Below are 20,023 nucleotides of genomic sequence, written 5' to 3' on the forward strand. Positions count from 1 at the left end.
TCCATGCCCGTGCATTGTAGATCTTCAGTGAGATGCTTTCTACTGTCACCAGCATGACAGAGTCGCCGTTCTCATGGACTCTAAGGCACGTCATTTCTGTCAGAAATGCAAAGCAATTATACCACCTGAGCAACAACAAGGGAAGATGGACTGCTTTCTGGTTGCTTAACATGGTCTGTGGAGCTGCATGTATGTTGCCTTGAACAGCTTTTGTTGGTCAGTAGGTGTTTAGATTTCCAGTCTTTTTCTCTGAGCCCCTACCAATATCTCAAGTTCACATGTCAGGGAAAAGAAATCACTTTTGAGAAACAGCCTTCATATGTGCTTAGAAATGGGTCATAGAGGGCTGGAGAGGCAGCGTAGTAAGACCACTTGTTGCTCTGCAAAGGCTCCAGGTTCAGCTACTCTAGTTCCAGAGGATATGATACTGTCTTCCAAAACCTCGGGCACCGGGCACACATGGTGCACAGAATACATGTAGTTAAAACACTCATTTACAAAAAATAAACATCTTTTAAAAAAGAAAAAGCTTATTAGGATCAGTGACTTTCAAATGTAAAAGAAGAGCCCAACTGGGCGAAATGTCTCAAGTTCCTAAGATAAAACACCCACAGAAATCCAGTAGCCGGTTCCTTCTGCCCTGCACCCACTTCAAACCAAGGAGGCAGGCAGGGTGTCTCTGAACCGCAGAAGACAGGGATGCTGGGAAATGGCTGCCTGGCAACCTTTGAGAATTTCTAGGTTTTCTGTGCAGTGATTTATATGAAGTTTTTCCTTATTTCATGTCAATACCAAGTGGAAAAGCACTGCTTTTTGTTATGTTACATGTTATATGTGTGGATTTTACTGTTTTCAGTTACATGTCAAGTAAAACTCCACAGAATGTCATCTTCCATCTATTGTCTTTCAGTATTATTTATAGAGAATAAACAATTAATTCTGACATGGTGGTGTGCACCTTTAATCCCTAGCACTCAGAAGATAAAAGTAGGTGAGTCTCTCTTGAGTTCCAGGCCAGTCAGGGCTGCATAGGGATATTCTCTCTCTCTCTCTTCCTTCCTCTCCCTCTCCGTCCCTCCCTCCCTCCCTCCGTCCGTCCCTCCCTCCCTCCGTCCCTCTCTCTCTCTCACATATGCACGCACGCACACACACTTTATTGCTAAGCACAACGTCTGAGCTCATGATTTTCTTTTGTTTCTGCCTGTAGGGAGTATGTGACCAGTGCTCTCTGCATCCCACTGGCCAGCCAGAAGAGGTAAGGATGAATACAGGCTCTGTGTCTTCTGCTTTAATAACCAAGATGTTACAATCGTCAATTTCATTTGTGACAGGAGTTCCACTGGGCGTCCTGACTGGACCTGCATTGTGGTGGGGTTCACGTCTGGTTACGTGCGGTTCTATACTGAGGTGAGTTGGGTTTCCAGCAGTAGAGAGAGCTAGCTGACCGCAGTGCTGTGCATCACATTGTGCCACCGGTGACTTCGTTACCAAGGCTGCAGCTGGGAATCTAAGAGGATAGTCTTACTATGAATGCTGGAAATAGTAACTGATAATTTAGCAGCGGTTCTCCACCTTCCTAACGCTGTTCACCTTTAACACAGTTCCTCATGTTGCGGTGACCCCCCAACCATAAAATTACTTCGTTGCTACTTCCTAACTGTAATTTTTCTGCTATTAGGAATTGTGATGTAAATGTCTGTTTTCCAATGGTCTTTGGGGGCTGTGACCCACAGGTTGAGAACCACTGCTTTATAGGGTGAAAGAAGGACAGGTGAGGAGCCGTCTGTAGAAGAAAGAGATGCTGTCCATTTGCAAAAAAGAGGACCGGTGTGCTTGGGATGCTGTTGGGAAATGGACTGTTTGCCTTCTCCCCGTTCAGTGACACTGGAGAAAACCAGCAGGGCCCTTTTTTGTGCTTGCTTCTAGAGTGGTGTGCTTTTGCTTGCACAACTCTTGAATGAGGACAAAGTACTTCAGCTTAAGTGCAGGACCTATGAAATCCCCCGACACCCTGGAGTGACCGAGCAGGTAATGTAAAGATTATGTTCAGAGTGACAGTGGCGGGGCTGGAGAGAGCGCTCAGCACTTAAGAGCACTGGATGCTCTTGCAGGGTTCCCAGATTCAGTTCCCAGAATGCACATGCTGACTCAAAACCATCTGTAACATCCAGGGGCCATGACACTCTCTTCTGTCCTCTACAGGCACTGGGCATATATGATACCCAGACATACATGCAGACAGAACATCTATACATGTAAAAATCAATTAGAAAAAAGTAACAGTGACATTGTTTTGAAGCAATTTTGTTTGCTGTTTTGCCTGGAAATTGAGAGATTTGTCTTATGATAGCACAGTTAGCTGAGCTGACATAGTCTAGAAATGTAATTTGTAACTAAATAGAATACCAGTCTTTGTATTTTATAAGCAAAATTTTGTGTTAAAATGACTGCCTTAGTGTTTTATTGCTATGAAAAGACTCCATGACCACGGCGACTCTTCTAAAAGGAAAACATTGAATTGGGGCTGCCTTACAGTTTCAGTCAGTCTGCTGCTGTCATGGTGGGAAGCATGATGGCATGCAGGCAGGAATAGTGCTGGAGAAGGAGCTGAGAGTTCTACATCTGCAGACAGGAAGAGAGAGAGACATTAGGCTTGCCTTGAACATTTAAAACCCTAAATCCCATGTGACACTTCCTCAAACAAGGCCACACCTCTTAATAGTACCTCTCCTTGGTGACAAGCATTCAGATCTATTGGGGCCAAACACTACAGTGACTAACTTAAGGTGGAAATATATTAATGAAACTTGATATCTTTTAAATTTTAATTCAAATGTCAAAATTACCTATTGTAAAAAAAGGTACTTGTCTCACAGTAAAACAGTAACCACAGCGCTATTGAACCAGCATGCTTTTATTCCATTTATAATATACAGGGTTGAAACTTTATAACAAATCTTAGTTTTTGCGCCACTTAGTTCCAGAAGATTCCATGTTAAACAAACATATACTTAATGTATACATGAATTTAAATTGTGCAGTAAGTTACAAGAGTTATAGAAAAAAACAGTCCAGTGTGATAAGCTAGATTTTGTCTGTCAGCATCTAAGAATGAATTAATCAATAACATAAACAGCTAGTCTAGTCATACAATCAAGATAAACTATACCTTTAAGGAAGGGTGAGCTGACTACCAAGAGGAGGAAATTCCTGGGGTGAGATTTGCTGTGAGCCCAGGGTAATGGGCTGCAGTTTAATTGATTAGTGGGAGAAGAAAATGATGTGGGAGGTGACGTATGCTGTGAATATGTTTTGTTGCCTTTGGTTAATAAAGAAGCTGCTTTCGGCCAATGGTTTAACAGAATAAAGCCAGGCTGAAAGAGATATATTATGGACAGAGTAGGCAGAGTCAGAGAGAAGCATGTAGTCCCGCTGGAGACAGAACTTTACCCAGTAAGCCACAGCCACATGGCGATACACAGATTAATGGAGATGGGATAGTTTAGGATATAAGAGTTAGCCAGAAATACGCTTAAGCTATTGGCCAAACAGTATTACAAATAATGTATTTTCTGTGTGATTATTTCGAGTCAGGGTGGCTGGGAAACGAACAGCCCTCCCCTACAAGAAAGGGTTATAAGCCGGGCGGTGGTGGCGCACGCCTTTAATCCCAGCACTCGGGAGGCAGAGGCAGGCGGATCTCTGTGAGTTCGAGACCAGCCTGGTCTACAAGAGCTAGTTCCAGGACAGGCTCCAAAACCACAGAGAAACCCTGTCTCGAAAAACCAAAAAAAAAAAAAAAAAAAAAAAAGAAAGGGTTATATTTCCAGGAGTCAGGAGAAAAGTGAGGGAAGGCTCAAATATAGAACTTTGTATGGGTTGGCAAAGAAGCCCGTAGACAACAGAGAGAGCCTGATTGGCAAGCAGAAGAATCAGAGTTTGTCTGAAGTCAGACTTGACACAGAGGAGAGGGCTAGACGAGCTCCCAGAGAAGGAATAGGTGCAGCCACGGGCCTCTGGAGCACTGGTTCTTAGACCTCAGTGTGAGAGACTGGAGTCAGGGGTGCCTTTGGGGGTGTGTTTGTTGTTTGGGGGTTTGGCGTTTCTTTGTATAGTTCATGTTGTCCTAGAACCCACAATTTTCCTACCTCTGCCTTCCCAGTGCTGTGGTTACAGGTGTATTTCATCATGCCCTGCTGGAAATTGGGTTTTTAAAAATTACTGAGGCAGGAGATTGTGTCAAAAAACAAAATTAAATCATATCTATGTCCTTAATAAAAATGGGAAAATTAGATTGTAACGAAGCATAATTGACAAAATGCCTGCCTAATGTACAAGATTTAAGTCCTTAGCTCTGTAACAGTAAATAGATGGATGAATAGATGAATAAGTAAATAAATAGGTAGCCGTAGCATTGGTAATTAGAGGCACCACACTTAGTAGCGTGCTATAGGCCAAATGTTTGTACATTATAAGTAAATAAATAAAATGTGTTTGATAGACTCACGCATATATGTATGAGTTTATTTGAGAATGAGTATTGGGACAGGCCTCATTTCAAGGGAGCATTTTTAGGTTGTTGAGGTGTTTTGTTTGTTTATTTTTTGTTTCCCTTTTTTTTTTAAGACTGGATTCCTCTGTGTACTCTTGACAGTCCTAAAACTTACTCTGTAGATCAGGCTGGCCTTGAACTTGTCTGCCTCCCCGTGTTGGAACCAAAGGCGGGTGTGTCACCACGCCCTGTGGACTTGTGTTTTGAACCGTGACTTACACCTCTATAGTGACTGTTTTTCTCGACCTGAAACTAGATTTCTACTCTCGCCGTTGTCCAGGAACCGTTGCCTACTACATAGGAAACACATATTGGAGAGGAAGTTGAAGTCTTTGGCCAGAAGGTGCCCTGAAACTAATTCCTGCTTCCTTGTGCTGCTTCCTCTGATGCTTTGCGTCTGCAGTTGACCGTTCAGTCATAGCCTTGAACTGAGTGTGATCCTCACCTGTTGATTGCTGCATCTGTTTTTCCTTATCCCCACACAGAATGAAGAACTGAGCATCCTATATCCAGCCGCCATTGTGACTATTGATGGCTTCAGTCTTTTTCAGTCCCTCCGTGCTTGTCGGAACCAGGTTGCGAAAGGTAATGTTTTGGCAAGAAGGGTCTAACTTCTGGTGGTGATAGTTTAGTGTGGCCTGCTCACATGCGTGAGGCGTCTCCTGCAGGGAGTGCTGTTTACAAGCAGGGGCTGGAGCCCCTATGCCGCTCAGATGTGGCAGTGGCCTGTGGCAGCCTGAGAGCAGCATGTTTTCTTCACTTAACTCAGAAACACAGCTTGGTTGGGAGAGAAATGGTCTCTAGGCGAGGATTTGGGTGCAGCTAGCAAACCTCTCCCTAGATGAGACGCTCTCAGACACATGCACTAAATCCTCCCACTTCACTGAAGATAGAGTCGTCTGTGTGTGTTGGCACATGTCCTCACAGGGGAGAGGACCCAGCAGGTCAGCTCAGCCTCTTTATTTGATACTCTTGTCAATGGAGAGATGCCGGAGGTCTAAACTTCATGTATGAGGACTTCATTATGAGGTGCAAACTGCATGGATAGTCAAGGAGCCTCGCTGTGGTGATGATGGAGCGTGGGGAAGCCAGGGTCAACTGCAAGGGTGTTCCCTCAGCAGTCTCCACTTGCTGCTGACTTAATTTGTTCATTCATTCATTCAAGACAAGGTCCACTGAGCCTGGCCAGTGGGCCCAGGGACCTGCCCGTCCATCCCCCTGCAGTGTTACAGTGTAACTAGTTTCACCCAACTGCTGGGGTTCTGGACTCACGTCCTTGTGTTTGTGGAATACTGATGGAGCCGTCTTGCCAGCCCCCTGAGAATAGGTCCTTAGGATATGTTTGCTGCTTAACAACAACAAAGAACTATTTCCAAGCTAACTTTACATAAGGTGCAAAACAGGCAGTTTCTTCTGAGGGGAAATTAGCCTTCATATGCCTTTACTATACCTCAGTGGACAGACTGTCTCAGCAGTCTGATTGGTAAAATGCTCAAGTCCTGGTTTTGTGATTCTTTTTAGTACTACATCGGGATACTTTGAATTTTTATACCTATTTTCATTATCTTTTAAATTGTTTAAATTTAGCCCATTATAGAATCATTATTTTGAGATTGGTGAAGCAATCACCATTATTGGCAGGCCAAAACGAGAAGATCTCAAATTCATAATGAACTGTGGTATGTGAGTCTTTGCTTAAAAACATAGTCACCGTTAATATATTTACCAAAAGAGAATGACAATATTTTGTAGGTAAGAATTCTATTTTAAAAACTAACAAAAGACAATTGTGTTAATGGTATTGTAGCCTTTTTTTTTTTCATTTTAACCACAATCGCTATTTATTTGTTGTGTATAAGACCATGATAAAGTCTGTCCTCTTAGCCAGGGAGTAGAGGTCAGATGGCATCAATAGGTGCCTCAAGCCTCTCTCGGCACCCAGGTTCACAGAACAGGCTGAGAGCCAGGACTCCGGGCAGTGTGCTCGTTAGAGGCATTGAGCTCTTTCTCCTGTTGGGCAGCCGAAGGCCTGCAGGCTCCTGCAAGTCTGTCTGCCTTAGGCCGAGACACTGCTCGCTCAGGACCGTGTTCGGCAGGGTCTTTAGCAGTTGTGTTTTTGTCTGTTGCCATGGCAGGAATCTCATTTTATGCACTTTTCATTACTGTACTTTCTTGTTAGTGGACATTTTAGAACAGTAAATTATATATTGGATTTTTTTGATAAAACATCATTTTATGCATTATAATATCTCATTTTTATTTTTGATAGCTGCAGCATCAGGCAATGAGAACATACAACCACCACCGTTAGCTTATAAGAAATGGGGTCTACAAGATATTGACACTATTATTGATCATGCTAGTATTGGTAAGTACCGCTAGTTCTATTTTTATTCTTATACTTTTTTTATTGAAGCATCTAATTTATTAGAATTGACATTTTATTCCTATGTGAAAAAATTCCATTGCCTTTAGTGAGACACTGGGAAGTTTTTCAGCTAGGTTTATATCTTTAAGATAAAGTAGCAGGGTTTTTTGATTTTTGTTTTAGTTTGTTTTTCCAAGACAGGGTTTCTCTGTGTAGCTCTTGTAGTCCACACTGGCCTCATACTCAGAGAGATCCATCTGCCTCTGCCTCTGCCTTCTGAATGCTGGGATTAAAGGCGTGCACTGCCACCACCCGGCTAAAGTAGCAGTTTTAGTAAAGACTTAATTACATCCTCGCATTAATATTGCAGTTGTCAAGTAGTCACTCACTATTCTGATGTATTTATCTACTGACACTCTGATTCTTGTAATGATCTTATATTGGACCAACAGAACATATATAAAGCAGATTTATTCCCATGACAGTATTTAGGGGCTTATTGTGTTAGTTTTCAGGAATATAGATGTCAAAGGTTGGATAGGCTGGTGCATACCTGTCATCTCAGGACTCCAGGCAGGATTGGGAGTTTGAGGCCAGACTGCGTTATATGAGACTCATAGATAGACAGACAGACAGACAAATATAATACAACATACATACATATGAAAGAAAGGAAGAAAAACAAAAACAAAGCAGAAATAAAGAGATGAAAAGCCATGACTGTCTAGAAGCACAAGGCTAATTAAAGGATACATATAAGAGTAGACCGCTGTAGTAGGAATGAAGGAGAAAGAGAAAGCTCTAGCATTGAACACCTTGACTTAATCTGAAAGTAAAAGAATAAAGCCTCTAGCCAGCACATGTGTTGGTCTGTGGTGAGTTGCAGAACATGGTGGAGAAACAGTGAATGCCAAGCGAGCTGGTAGAGTTAAGGGCAGAGAGCCCTCCTCAAACTTAGAGATAGTGACTAGAATCGGCACCTGGGGAGCAGGATGACTTTTTCTCAAGGGTCACAGCCAGCTTTCAGGGAAGGAGCCAGGGAAAAGATGTCCCATCTTCATTCTCCTTCTCTCCCTGGTCTCCTCATGGGACTCCCATTGTCTGAATTCAGTCAGAAGTCAGCAGGAACTGTTGAAAGTCTGACCTAGGAAGGGCAGGAGCTGTGTGGAGGGCTGACAGAAGCCTGCACACAGACCTCCTGACTCTGCACAGTCCTGTGTGGAATACTCTAACAGATGCCTTATTGATAAACAGTTTTGTGTGTCTTCAATTTTTCACTAAGCGAAATAAAATTTCTAACTAACATAAAATTCCTAAAGTGTTGAGTTCAGCCCAGGGTCTCCGCCCTGCTCTGGTAATTAAACTTTGGAACATTGAAGCTGGCTGGGGAAAGTGACTGGATAGAGAACACCGTTCTGTTCATCTACTCCCCAGCTACAAATGAAAAAACAAAAGGCAAAATAAGCTTATATTATGAACATCTTTATGTAAAGTCTTAACTCGTTCAGTAAATAAATGCCTATGATTCCCTAGGTAGCAGTCCAGACCTTGCCCCAAGAAAGCTTGCATTCTGGGATAGAGATAAACACAACTAAATGACTAACTGTGGTGCTTTAAAACACTGGTCGGCTTTGTAGAAGAACTCAGTAGGGGGTGATGCTCTAGAGTAGTGGTTCTCCACCTGTGGGTCGAGACCCACTTCACAGGGGTTGCATATCAAATAGCTTGTATAGTAGATATTTACATTTTGATTCATAACAGTGTCAAAATTACAGTTATGAAGTAGCAATGAAATAATTTTATGGTTGGGGTCACCATAGCACAAGGAACTGTGTTAAAGGGTTTCAGTGTTAGGAAAGCTGAGAGTCACGGCTGTAGAGGAAAGGACACATATAGAATGCTAAGACAGGCCTCTCCAGAGAGCACAGCTGGGCTAAGACAGGAAGGGGAGAGGGAGCAGCTGCAGGAAAGGACATTTGTAGTCAGAGCATTCTTACAGAGGGCACAGTACCAGTATAGTTCTGAGGACCCCAAAGACCCGAAAGGTTTTGAGAAGCAAGGGAGGTCAGCATGGCTTGGTAGTCGGAGTGAGTGTGATAAAGGAAGTCAGGTTGGAGATGTGCAGAGGACAGAGCTGAAAATAAGGAAGCTGAATCTTACTCTCAATTTTTGGGTTCTGAGACAGCCAGGACTCTGTAGAGAGGCCCTTTCTCAAATAAAAACAAAAAGTACCCCTTGAGTGCTATTGAGAGACAGCTGTGGAGGAGGGAGCAAAGCCATGGGAGTACTTGTGGTGATGCCGGCCTGTGAGGCTCGTGGACCGAGAGCAGAGCAGTAATATTAAGCACATTGTACAGTTGCCCAGGTATGAGCTTGAGGAGTGAGAGAAGAGGACCCAAGGAGCCACCCTGCCACCCTCCTAAGTGATAGGATGACAGGTGATGTCTTCACTGTGTAGTGTGAGCCGCTGGGTGGAGGAGCAGGTTGTTCACTGACAGGATAATGAGGAACATAAGTAAGTAAGGAGGGAAAGTCAAGAGTTACGTTTTTGCATGTTGACTTCCGGCAAAAGCACATTCTAGGAGAGCATGGAGCAGGCATGTAGGCGTGTGATAATGGGGTCGGAGGCAGTTGGGACTGCAGATACAAATGGTTTGGGGGTACTGTGAAACACCAGCATTGGAGACAGCGTGGACCACTGGATTTAGCAGCTTGGAACTCTCCATTGACTTGGGCAGTTGGAGGGGAGAGGGAAGAACAGAAGTCAGACTGGGGTGGGTTTGTTTCACAGTAAATGTGTCCACTTCCTATTGTCAAAAGTAATAAAAAAGAACAAGAAATAAATTACAGCATCTCCACTCTCCTCTCCAGTTCTGACCAGATCTTTAAGCTCCTTTTCTGAACACTTTCACAGATGGCCAGACTTGACCTGCAGTGTTCAGTTCTTTACCTCTTCCTCACACTTGCTGCTCTTTTCTCACTATTCTTCCATCCACCCCCCTCTTCCTCAGTCCCTCCCGGTTGCTCAGAGCCCATTACTTGCTCAGGTGCTGCTTGGCCCTGTCTCCCAACCTGTCTCTCACTGTATCCAGTTTTGTCGATCTAGCTCCTCAGAGCACCCAGGGGTCTTTGCAAAACATTGTAATTGCTGCTCCCCTGCCGGAAACGGTACCACCTAACCATGTGGTTTTCCCCTCACTCAGTGCAGGCCCCTGTTCACATGTCACGCTGCCAAGGAGGCCTCATAGGTACTGAGGTAGAAGTGGAAGTGGTCTAGCAAGCTTGACTTTATGGAGATTTATGTGCAAAGGAAATCCAGTGTGTTTCTCAGTATGGAAAGGACTTGTGTTTAAAGAAAACATGCAATGACAAGATTATAACCCAAATGGGAAAATCTCAGTTTAGGAAATAGAATTATAGTTGAAAGCTTTCTCAGCCACAAAAAGATTTACATCATTCTTAATAAAAACAATGAATATGAAATTTTAAGTGGCCTCACAGTTTTGGAAAGGATGGGAGAGGAAGAGGATCCTCAGTGAGCTGTGTCACCTTTATGCATGAAGCACAGTTCCAACACTTGTGACAAAAGACATCAGTCATCTAGATTCAGCTGCCAGTGTACAAGTGTGTAGGGTAGAAGAACAAGTTAGTATTGTTGCAAAGATCAGGCTAGCAACGTCTGCAGGGGACATTAGTGCCAGACAGTCTGCCGTGTTGAGCATAGGGGTCGCAAAGGATTGGGAGTTAGGGAAGTGAAGGACAGTGGGGCTGGGGTGGGGCTCGTGTCTACAGCTATTTCTTTCCAGAGCAGAAACTTCAGGCACTCCGAGGTTAAGATTTACTCTGGAGGGCGTGTAGGAAGGCTGTCATGGAACATGGATCTAAGCTGGATGATAATGGAAAGGAGCCCAAGTGTTTCTTGATAAATAAAGGAAAAAATAAGATTAGTAGGTTAAAACAGTTGCTAAAATAGTAATATCATTGTAAGGGGTCTTTAAAGTAATGGAGATTAAAAAAAAAAACAGCCATGCTTGCAATTCAGGTTGATACTTTTAATATTTATCAGCACTTTTAAGTGTGTATTTTGTAGTTTTGAAATAAAACTAACTCAATAGCATTTAAAACAGCAGTAAAAATAATCACTCAAGTGAAGTCATTATAATATATTCCAACTGTGGTTCTTGTCTCTTTTTTCTTTTAATTATAAGGTATTATGACTCTGTCGCCTTTTGATCAGATGAAGACTGCTTCCGTTATAGGGGGGATTAATGCAACAATTAAAAACAGCCCACCTGCCATGTCTCAGTATATCACTGTGGGGTCCAGTCCCTTCACTGGCTTCTTCTATGCTCTAGAGGTACGAGTTCCGTCGTGAGTACAGCTACTCTGAATTTTTTAACTTGCCTAAAAATTAGATATAGTAACATAACCTTAGAGAGATGAAGTTTAAAATTATAAGCTTTTTTATCTGAAGCTAAAATTAATCACAAGTTTCTTCTAAATTTTTTTTATAATTAAAGAAATTATTGTGTATAGATGTGTTTGTGTGATGTGTGTGTGAGACTCAGGACAATACTTGGAATTTTGCTCCTCTACCTTGTAGCTGGCCGAGACGAGCTTCCAGTTCCCCCTCCCATCTCCCTGTGGGAATGCGGGGATTACAGATGTACACTACTGCATCTGTCTTCTCTATGTGGATTCTGGGGATTGAACTCAGGTCATGAGGCTTATGCTGCATGTACTTTACCCACTGTGCCATGTCACCAGTTCAAGGTTCTTCTGAATTATTTAGATTAACTGAAAAGCCCTTAAAATCAAGGTAAAGCATTGGGGTATACTTCAGTTGATAGACTACTTGCTTAGCTTGCCTGAAGCCCAAGTTTGATCTCCAGCAACATATAGGAGGCGTGGTAGTGCACTTCTGTAATTCGGAGGTAGAAGATCAGAAATTCAAGGTCATCCTCTGCAAGTTTGAAGCTAGCCTGGGCTACATGAGACCTTGTTCTCAGCTCCCCACTATCTGTGTGTGTGTGTGCATGCGTGTGTGTGTGTGTGTGTGTGTGTGTGTGTGTGTGAGAAACAAAAATCCGAGGTAAAACCAGTAATTTTTTGTCTTGGTAGTCCTAAGTTTTGCTGGCTACCTTTTGTTTAAATATTGGTGGAGCTGCAGATTGTTAATTATGTCCACCCACCAGGGAGGATAAATGAAGAACTGTGAGACAGAGCACGCTCCCGTTACAGTTGATAGAAGCTTTGACAATCGATTCTTAAAATAGAGAGAAGTTCATTGTTACATTTGGCAGCACTTGTCACTTAAAAAGTAGCCTTCTCTGGGTGGGCTGATCTATCTTTTTACTTTTATACAAATATATATTTACTTTTTTTAAAAAAAAAAAGGAAGGGGGAAAGCACAATGTGTGTGCATTGTCTTATTGGCCTCTTTCCTTTTCATTAAGCGCAGTTTAAAGGGAGAAACCCTAAAGATTGGTTCTAGGCCAGCAACAGCGGGACACAGCAGGAAGCCCTTGCTTCAGGCAGTGCTTTAATTTGCTTTGCTGAGGCCAAAATACTTGTGGAGCACCTTGGACCACTAGCATCGGATTTACCTATAAATCCTGGCCTTGCTCAGTCTTGTTGCTGCTCCCGAGGCTACTGCCTCCAAAAGGAGCAGCTGCCACAGAGACTTTGCAACTTGCATTTTTCTGTAAGGCTCCTTGAGAAGTCAGGCTCCCTCTCAGTTTTCACCGCATGCCTGTCTTGCAGGGAAGCACTCAGCCGCTGCTGTCTCACGTCGCACTCGCAGTTGCAAGTAAACTGACTTCTGCTCTCTTTAGTGCTGCCAGGTAATGAAGCTGCATCTTAACTGCTCTGATGTGGGTCTGCCTTGGTTGTGCCTAGACTTTGGACTAGTGTCTGCTAGTTTATTTATTTGTCTCCCCTCCCTTTAGTGGTTGGCTTGGTTGGAAAAGCAAGCATGAAGAAGAGACCGTCCAGAAGCAGAAGCCCAAGATGGAGCCAGCTACTCCCTTAGCTGTGAGGCAAGTCGGCCTGTTCTCTCCTCCAGTGCTTCAAGCAGCACTTGGGGCTATAGTTGATTTCCCGATTCCCTGTATCAGCCGTCTTCTGAGAATTACTCCTCATGGGGAATTCTTTTTCAACCAGAACATGAGTTCCTTGAAGAGGATAACTCTTCCTTGTTTACTCTAGAACAGAGCAGTGTGTCTGTGACTAGTGGGTGTGTTGTTGTTACTTTATTTTTGGGAAGAGAGGGCTTGATTTTGGCTTTTTAATTGTTGCTTATTACCTAACATAAAATACCACTATAAAAGTAATACTCACCGGGCGGTGGTGGTGCACGCCTTTAATCCCAGCACTCGGGAGGCAGAGGCAGGCGGAGCTCTGTGAGTTCGAGGCCAGCCTGGTCTACAAGAGCTAGTTCCAGGACAGGCTCCAAAGCTACGGAGAAACCCTGTCTCGAAAAATCAAAAAAAAAAATAAAAAGAAAAAAAAAGAAAAAGGGTTTCTCCGTAGCTTTTTTTGGTTCCTGTCCTGAAACTAGCTCTTGTAGACCAGGCTGGCCTCGAACTCACAGAGATCCGCCTGCCTCTGCCTCCCGAGTGCTGGGATTAAAGGCGTGCGCCACCACCGCCCGGCTCAAGCTCCTCTTTTTAAAGAGGTTCTTCACCTGGAGAAAGCTGACTAGTTAGCTGTTAGTAAAATCAATTTTTTGAGGTTTGTAGGTTTGCATTCATTACTCTCTAAACAAAGAGGTTATAAAGTCGCATATCTTCTTGATATGCTTGGTCTACAGAGTGAGTTCCAGAACAGGCTCCAAAGCTACACAGAGAAACCCTGTCTTGAAAAAACCACACACACACACAAAGATATAGATATAGTCTGTTTTATTTGTGAATTTTGTTATTTTACATTTCTAACTTTGAGTGTGATTTTAGGTTTCGGTTTTTTTTTTTTTAATTTTTTTAAAAATATTTATTTATTTATTATGTGTACAGCATTCCTTCCATGTGTGCCCACAAGCCAGAAGGGGGAGCCAGGTCTCATTATAGATGACTGTGAGTTTTTTTTTATTTTTTAATGACAGATTTGGACTTCCGGATTCTAGACGCCATGGAGAAAGCATATGCCTGTCTCCTTGTAACACCCTGGCAGCAGTCACAGATGATTTTGGCAGAGTTATCTTGTTGGACGTTGCTCGAGGAATTGCAATACGGATGTGGAAAGGTACTTCCCTACAACAGTGGAGGAAAAGTTGCTTCAATCTTACCCCAATAGTTGAGCAACTTTATCTATTTCACCTTGGTTAGTAACAGTATTTAGGACTCTGGTTTTTCTTTTTAATGTCAAGTCAGGTCAACAACATTTGGCCGACACTTAATTGGAATATCATCAATTAAAGCAGTGACTTTTATCTGGTTAGTTTGGGTTTGTTGTTGTTTGTGGTGCTAGGTTTTGGACCCAGGACCCTGCATATGCTCCCACTGAACTATACCTCCAATTCATCATAGGCACATTTAACTATGGTTGGTTCTTTTATTTTTACTCTTTGGGAGTCTGCCCTCCACCTCCCACATAAATATACAGAGATTTATTCTTGCTTATGAATGCCGGGCCTTAGCTTGGCTTGTTTCTAATCCGTTTTTCTAATTTAAATATTCCCGTTTCTCTTTAAGTTTTGCCTCTGGGCTTTTTACCTTTCATTATTCTGTATATCTTTCTTTCCTTCTTACTCTGTGGCTGAGTTCCTGGCCCCTGGCATCCTCCTCTCCTCCTCTTCTTGCTTCTCACTTTTACCTAGATTTCTCCTGTTTATTCTCTCTGCCCACCAGCCCCACCTATTTCTCTCTTCTGCCTGGCTGTTGACCATTCAGCTTTTTATTAGACCATCACGTGTTTTAGGCAGGCAAAGTAGCACAGCTTTACAGAGCTAAACAAATGCAGCAGAAAAGCATGCAACACATCTTTGCATCATTAAACAAATGGATGAGACACATCTTAAATTAATACTCCACAACATCTAACCTCTTCCTCCTGCACCTGCTTTGAGTTCTGTCACTGTCGGTTTCTTGTCCCTGCCACATTCCTTTCGCCATTAAGGCCACCGTTGCTGCTGACATTGTTGTCTCATTTTGCAGCCACTTCAGTCACATGTCCTTCCCAAGTGTGTTAGTTATAAGAGGATCACCCCAAACAAGACAGCATCAGCTCTTAGCATTTTCCTTATGCTGCTCTGCCATCTGCTCTTCATCTTCCGTACACCACGGAGCTTGGGCAGCGGGAGGACAGCTTATATTGTAGCTGGCCAAACGAGTACTCTCCCAGATCTTTTGTTTTAAGGGAAGAAATCTTTCAAAGAGAGGAAAGGGAGGGAGTGGGAGCCAAGGCAGGGATGGACTCAAGAAGCTTTGGTGATATCTGCAATATTTTCTTTTTAAAGAGAAGAGAGATCTGAAGCAAGTATACATGGTGAAATATTAAAATTTGATGTTTTGGTGAGAGGTTATTACATTTTCTTATCTTTTCAGTTTAAGATCTCTAATGATAGAAAGATGATACACTTCTTTGGCTTGTCTTCCCCCTAAATAGTCAGAAGTGCATGAGAAGCTGCTTTTGAGCCCAGATGAGTAAACTGACTAGCGACCCCTCTCTGTTTACAAGGGTACCGAGACGCACAGATCGGATGGATTCAGATTATAGAGGACCTCCATGAACGAGTACCAGAAAAGGGGGAGTTTTCCCCCTTTGGAAATACTCAGGGTCCCAGTCGAGTAGCTCAGTTCCTTGTGATTTATGCGCCACGAAGGGGAATTTTGGAAGTGTGGAACACACAGCAAGGACCAAGGGTGGGAGCTTTCAACGTGGGCAAGCACTGCAGGTAAGCTGCTCTGGCCATTTGTCTTTTGCTTATGTTGTGAAGTGTAAAGAGACTGCTCATTCGTTTCCCAGCCACTCAAACCCAAATAATCACACAGGAACTATATTAATTACAACATGCTTGTCCAACAGCTTAGGCATATTCCTAGCTAGCTCTTACATCTTAAATCAACCCATTTATATTAATTTGTATATTACCATGAGACTGTGACTTACTGGAAACGTTCAGGGTGGCTGTCTCCTTTGGCAGCTACATGGCATCTCTTTGACTCCACCTACTCTCTCTATATATCTCTTCCAGCCTGGCTATATTCTGCCCTGCCATAGGCCAAAGCAGCTTTATTTGTTAACCAGTAAAAGCAACACATATGCAGAAGGACTTTCCACATCAGTGAAGACCCCAAAGAAAAAACCCACCAGTTTCCCAGTGATGATGCTAAGCAAGGCCCATGCTTTATTTGCCATTGGGCTACAGAGTAATTGCGTTTGTACAGTTTCTTAGAATCATTGAAGAAAGTAGACCTTTCCATCTGAGGTAGTTCTGCCTTGCCCAGCTTTCTGGCATCAGTGTGTATTTGCCCAGCAGATACCCCAAAGTTCATGAAGCTTAGGTGTGGTCAGAGCTGTCTGCTGATTATAATCTCCCACTGGTATGTGATTGCCTTAGGCTGCTGTATCCCGGCTACAAAATAATGGGCTTAAACAATGTGACAAGTCAGAGTTGGCAGCCTCAGACTTACCAGATCTGTCTTGTTGACCCGGTGTCTGCAAGTGTAAAAATGGTGAACGTGCCTTTCCATTTAGCACTGAGGTAAGAGTGGCTTTGTGTCTGCTGCAACTCCTGTGCACAGCTTGCATAGTTCTTTACCTTGGGGTGTTTGCTTGCTTGTTTTGTAGTTAGTGTTTTGTGGTTTATTTTATCACTAGATGATCCCTTTGAGGTTAAGTAGGAAGCATATCAACTACAACAACACAAAAGCCCAAGCTGGCTTGCATCAGGATTAGAAAGAACACAAATGCATATTGTATAATGGGTTGTGTTTATTATTTTAGTGATAAGAAGAGTGAAAGAGCCAAGGACCTGCACTTGGTGAAGAAACTGGCAGCCCTGCTAAAATCAAAGTCACTTGGGCCTGGTAGGTGACTCTGATCAAAAACATAATGTCACGGCATTGAGTGCGGCAAAACACTTGGCTGTCCTGAGCTGTCTGCACTCTTCCAGGATGAGATGAGGGACATGACATCTTCACTCGGTGCTTGGAGAGGGCAGTGACTCAACCTTCCTAATGCTGCAACCCTTTAAAACAGCTCCTCATGTGTGGTGACCCTCAATCAGAAAATTATTTTCATTACTACCTCATAACTGTACTTTTGATATGTAATGTAAATACCTGATATGCAACCCCTGTGAAAGGGTCATGCCACTCTTCAAAGGGATCATGACCCACAGGTTGAGAACTGCTGATAGTGGGTTGATTAAAACTTCTCAGTAAAATGATAATGCGAGGGAACATGTAGCATGATTAAAAAATGCCAGCCGCAGGCTCTTACCTTTACTTCAGTCTCAAATGGTGACCCTGCCTCCGGGAATCCTCAGAATGAGACTGTGTGTGAGAGCTGTCTCCTCCCGTCTTATATTCCTCTCTAGGGATGGGATTAAAGGCATACAACACTACTGCTGGTTTCTATGGCAAACTAGTGTGGCTACTGGGATTGAAGGTGTGTGTCACCACTGCCTGCTCTGTAAGGCTGACCAGGGCGGCTGTTTTACTCTCTGATTTTCAGGCAAGCTTTGTTTATTAAAATACAAATGAAATAGCACTACAGGATCCTGTGAATCCTTCAGAGTGGCAGAGAGTATATTAGCTCATTTTATTTCATAAGCATCTTTCTTTACTAAATTGAAAATTCCAATTTGATTTTCTCACTATAGATTCATTTGAAACGGAAATAAAGGAGTTGATTCTTGATATTAAGTACCCTGCAACCAAGAGACAAGTAAGTGTGTATAGTAAATGAAATTTCCTGCTGAGAAACTGTTGTATCACTTGATCCTGAGAAATTTATTTTCATATTCCCCCATGTAGGAGTGTCTATTTTATCTTTTTGAAAAAAAAAATATATATGATTCCATGTGCTTTATACACACACACACATATGCATAAATCTGGAATAACGGAAGCATAATAACATAAATACAGATGTGCGACTACCACCTTAAGAAATAGAAGCTTACACAAACTCTGAAGAGTATCCCTCTCAGTCCCTGATGAACTTTGTATTCCTCTTTCTAATACTCCATTTCCGTGCAGCTCCTCCGAAGTGTCTTGATGTGTTTTCAGCTTTCCGTAGTTGGAGACATGTCTGTTGTGTTCTGTGACTTGTTCTAGTGTGTTGTGTGAGTGACCCATGCTGAGGGGAGCTGCAGTTGCCACCTTCTAATGTGTGTGCTGCAGCTCATGTCTCCTGCCGTAGAACCAGCCATTCAGGTTGCTTCTAGTTTCTTAGTGAAACCACCCTGCATGGTTTTCCCTGTGCGTCTTTCCTGTACACGCTGCAGGGCTATCCTGAGCCTGCACCTGAGAGTGGGCTGCCTGGCTGCATTTCCTCAGCCCTGTTAGGAGTGACAGATTCCTTCTCCTAACTGCACTTTTCCTGGCGGGTCCTGTGTGTCACAGCCTCAGCTTTTCACATGTTGCCGGACTTGCTGTTGAAATTCAGGTCAGTTTTGACTTTATTGACCTGAAGGCCTCAGGCCTGTAAGACTTTGCCCCCACACTAGTTGTGTGCAGTCACAACTAGTAGGTTGTTATGCTTCCAACCTCCTATGAATTATGTGTGACCTGTCCTTTGCTTTGTTTGCTAAGGTGACTCCCAGAACTCAGGGAATTCTTGTATTTGTATGTCAAAACAGATATTATAAAGAATACTGATAACTAGCTAGGTGCACAGGGCAGTGTTTGTGGAGAAGGGGGTGTGGCCTCCCTGTCCCCTCCAGGAGTCTCTGCATGTTATAAAGCCTTAGTATAATTTGAAGTTCCAGAACCTCTATCCTTCAAGAGTTTATAGAGGTTTCATTACTTGGGCATGATTGATTGTATCAACTTATTTTTAAGTGCTTCTCCTCCCCAGAGGTTAGAAGTGGGGCTAAAAATTATAGTTCTCTAATCGCCTGGCTGGTTGCCGTGGTAACTAGCCCCATCGTGAGACTGCCAGAGACTGCCTCATTAAAGCAGAAGGTATTTGTGTTCTCTCCCACGGAGCTACAAAGATCTCAGGAGTTCTGTGTCAGGAATCTGGGGGGCATGCACTAAACGTTACAACAGAACATTCTCCCAGCTTCTCTATCTATAGGGGTTTAGCACACCTGTTCCAGGAGCGGGGGCCACGACCAGTCTCTAAAACAGATTCTTCTAGCCCCTGTCACTCAGGAAATTACTGTTAGAAATTAGAGAGGAGCGATATGCCAGAGACCACGGGCAGAGACCAGTGTGTATATTATCTCCCTGCATGTGTGGGAGAAACTGGGGAGGAGTGATTTCTGTTGGAGTCATTTAAAAGTGTTGTTTGTTTTATTGTAGAGCAAGAAAGTCTAATTTCCCATTCCACCGAGCACTTCGGTTTTTGTTTTCCTCAGGACACACACCTCAGTTGTTGAACATGGCTGAGAGGGTTTAGTGAACCAAGTAGAGAAAGATGTACCCAGAGTTCTCTCTGTGATGCCATCATCCTTACCGTCCATCACAGAACTGGGGCGATGGCAGGGCACATTGTCTTCCGAAGGAGTCTTTCTCTCCCATCAAGTCATACACAAAAGCTTAGATCTTATGTAAAATGCTAGAAAAATCAAAATTTCTGTCGCCTTCCAACAATAGAGGAAAAGCAGAGTCCGGTAAAGACTTTAGGAAACTGAGTCCAGTGATGGGGAGAAAGTGTGCTCGCCCACCAGCCTGCCTTGTTGACAGGAGGAAGAGGATCGCAGTTACCCTGGGTTCTGGTCTGTTCTGTACTATGGGTGTTGCCTCATAACGCCCATTTCAGCCCCTCAAGCACAGAAGTCATTGTGCTCTAAGACTGATATTTATCTTTAGTCTCCCTCATTTATTTTTGGACAGGGTCTTAGTTTGTAGCTCTGGCTTACACAGAACTGACAGGTATCGACCTACCTCTACCTTCCAAGTGCTTGGAGGCCTGTGCCCTACCACAGCCAA

At 43.3% G+C, this 20,023-nt stretch overlaps 1 protein-coding gene and 1 non-coding gene across 3 annotated transcripts in view; both read left to right on the top strand.

Moving 5' to 3' along the window:
- The window catches only part of Rab3gap2 (RAB3 GTPase activating non-catalytic protein subunit 2), an 81,940-nt gene that overhangs the window by 33,151 nt on the left and 28,766 nt on the right, over positions 1 to 20,023 (top strand). For both annotated transcript variants that reach the window (XM_057770362.1, XM_057770364.1), the window contains exons 5-17: positions 1,208 to 1,255; positions 1,332 to 1,407; positions 1,927 to 2,028; positions 5,038 to 5,137; positions 6,822 to 6,920; positions 11,129 to 11,277; positions 12,684 to 12,763; positions 12,869 to 12,958; positions 14,023 to 14,162; positions 15,597 to 15,813; positions 16,480 to 16,623; positions 16,866 to 16,948; positions 17,746 to 17,810. In XM_057770362.1, coding sequence (XP_057626345.1) covers positions 1,208 to 1,255; positions 1,332 to 1,407; positions 1,927 to 2,028; positions 5,038 to 5,137; positions 6,822 to 6,920; positions 11,129 to 11,277; positions 12,684 to 12,763; positions 12,869 to 12,958; positions 14,023 to 14,162; positions 15,597 to 15,813; positions 16,480 to 16,623; positions 16,866 to 16,948; positions 17,746 to 17,810 — 1,393 coding nt within the window. The remainder of the gene's footprint in view (positions 1 to 1,207; positions 1,256 to 1,331; positions 1,408 to 1,926; positions 2,029 to 5,037; positions 5,138 to 6,821; positions 6,921 to 11,128; positions 11,278 to 12,683; positions 12,764 to 12,868; positions 12,959 to 14,022; positions 14,163 to 15,596; positions 15,814 to 16,479; positions 16,624 to 16,865; positions 16,949 to 17,745; positions 17,811 to 20,023) is intronic.
- On the top strand, positions 8,232 to 8,362 carry LOC130875238 (small nucleolar RNA SNORA36 family). Its single transcript, XR_009057176.1, has one exon. It is a non-coding gene; the product is annotated as a small nucleolar RNA SNORA36 family (small nucleolar RNA).

This window comes from Chionomys nivalis, chromosome 5, assembly GCF_950005125.1.
Source record: "Chionomys nivalis chromosome 5, mChiNiv1.1, whole genome shotgun sequence".
Lineage (NCBI taxonomy): Eukaryota > Metazoa > Chordata > Mammalia > Rodentia > Cricetidae > Chionomys > Chionomys nivalis.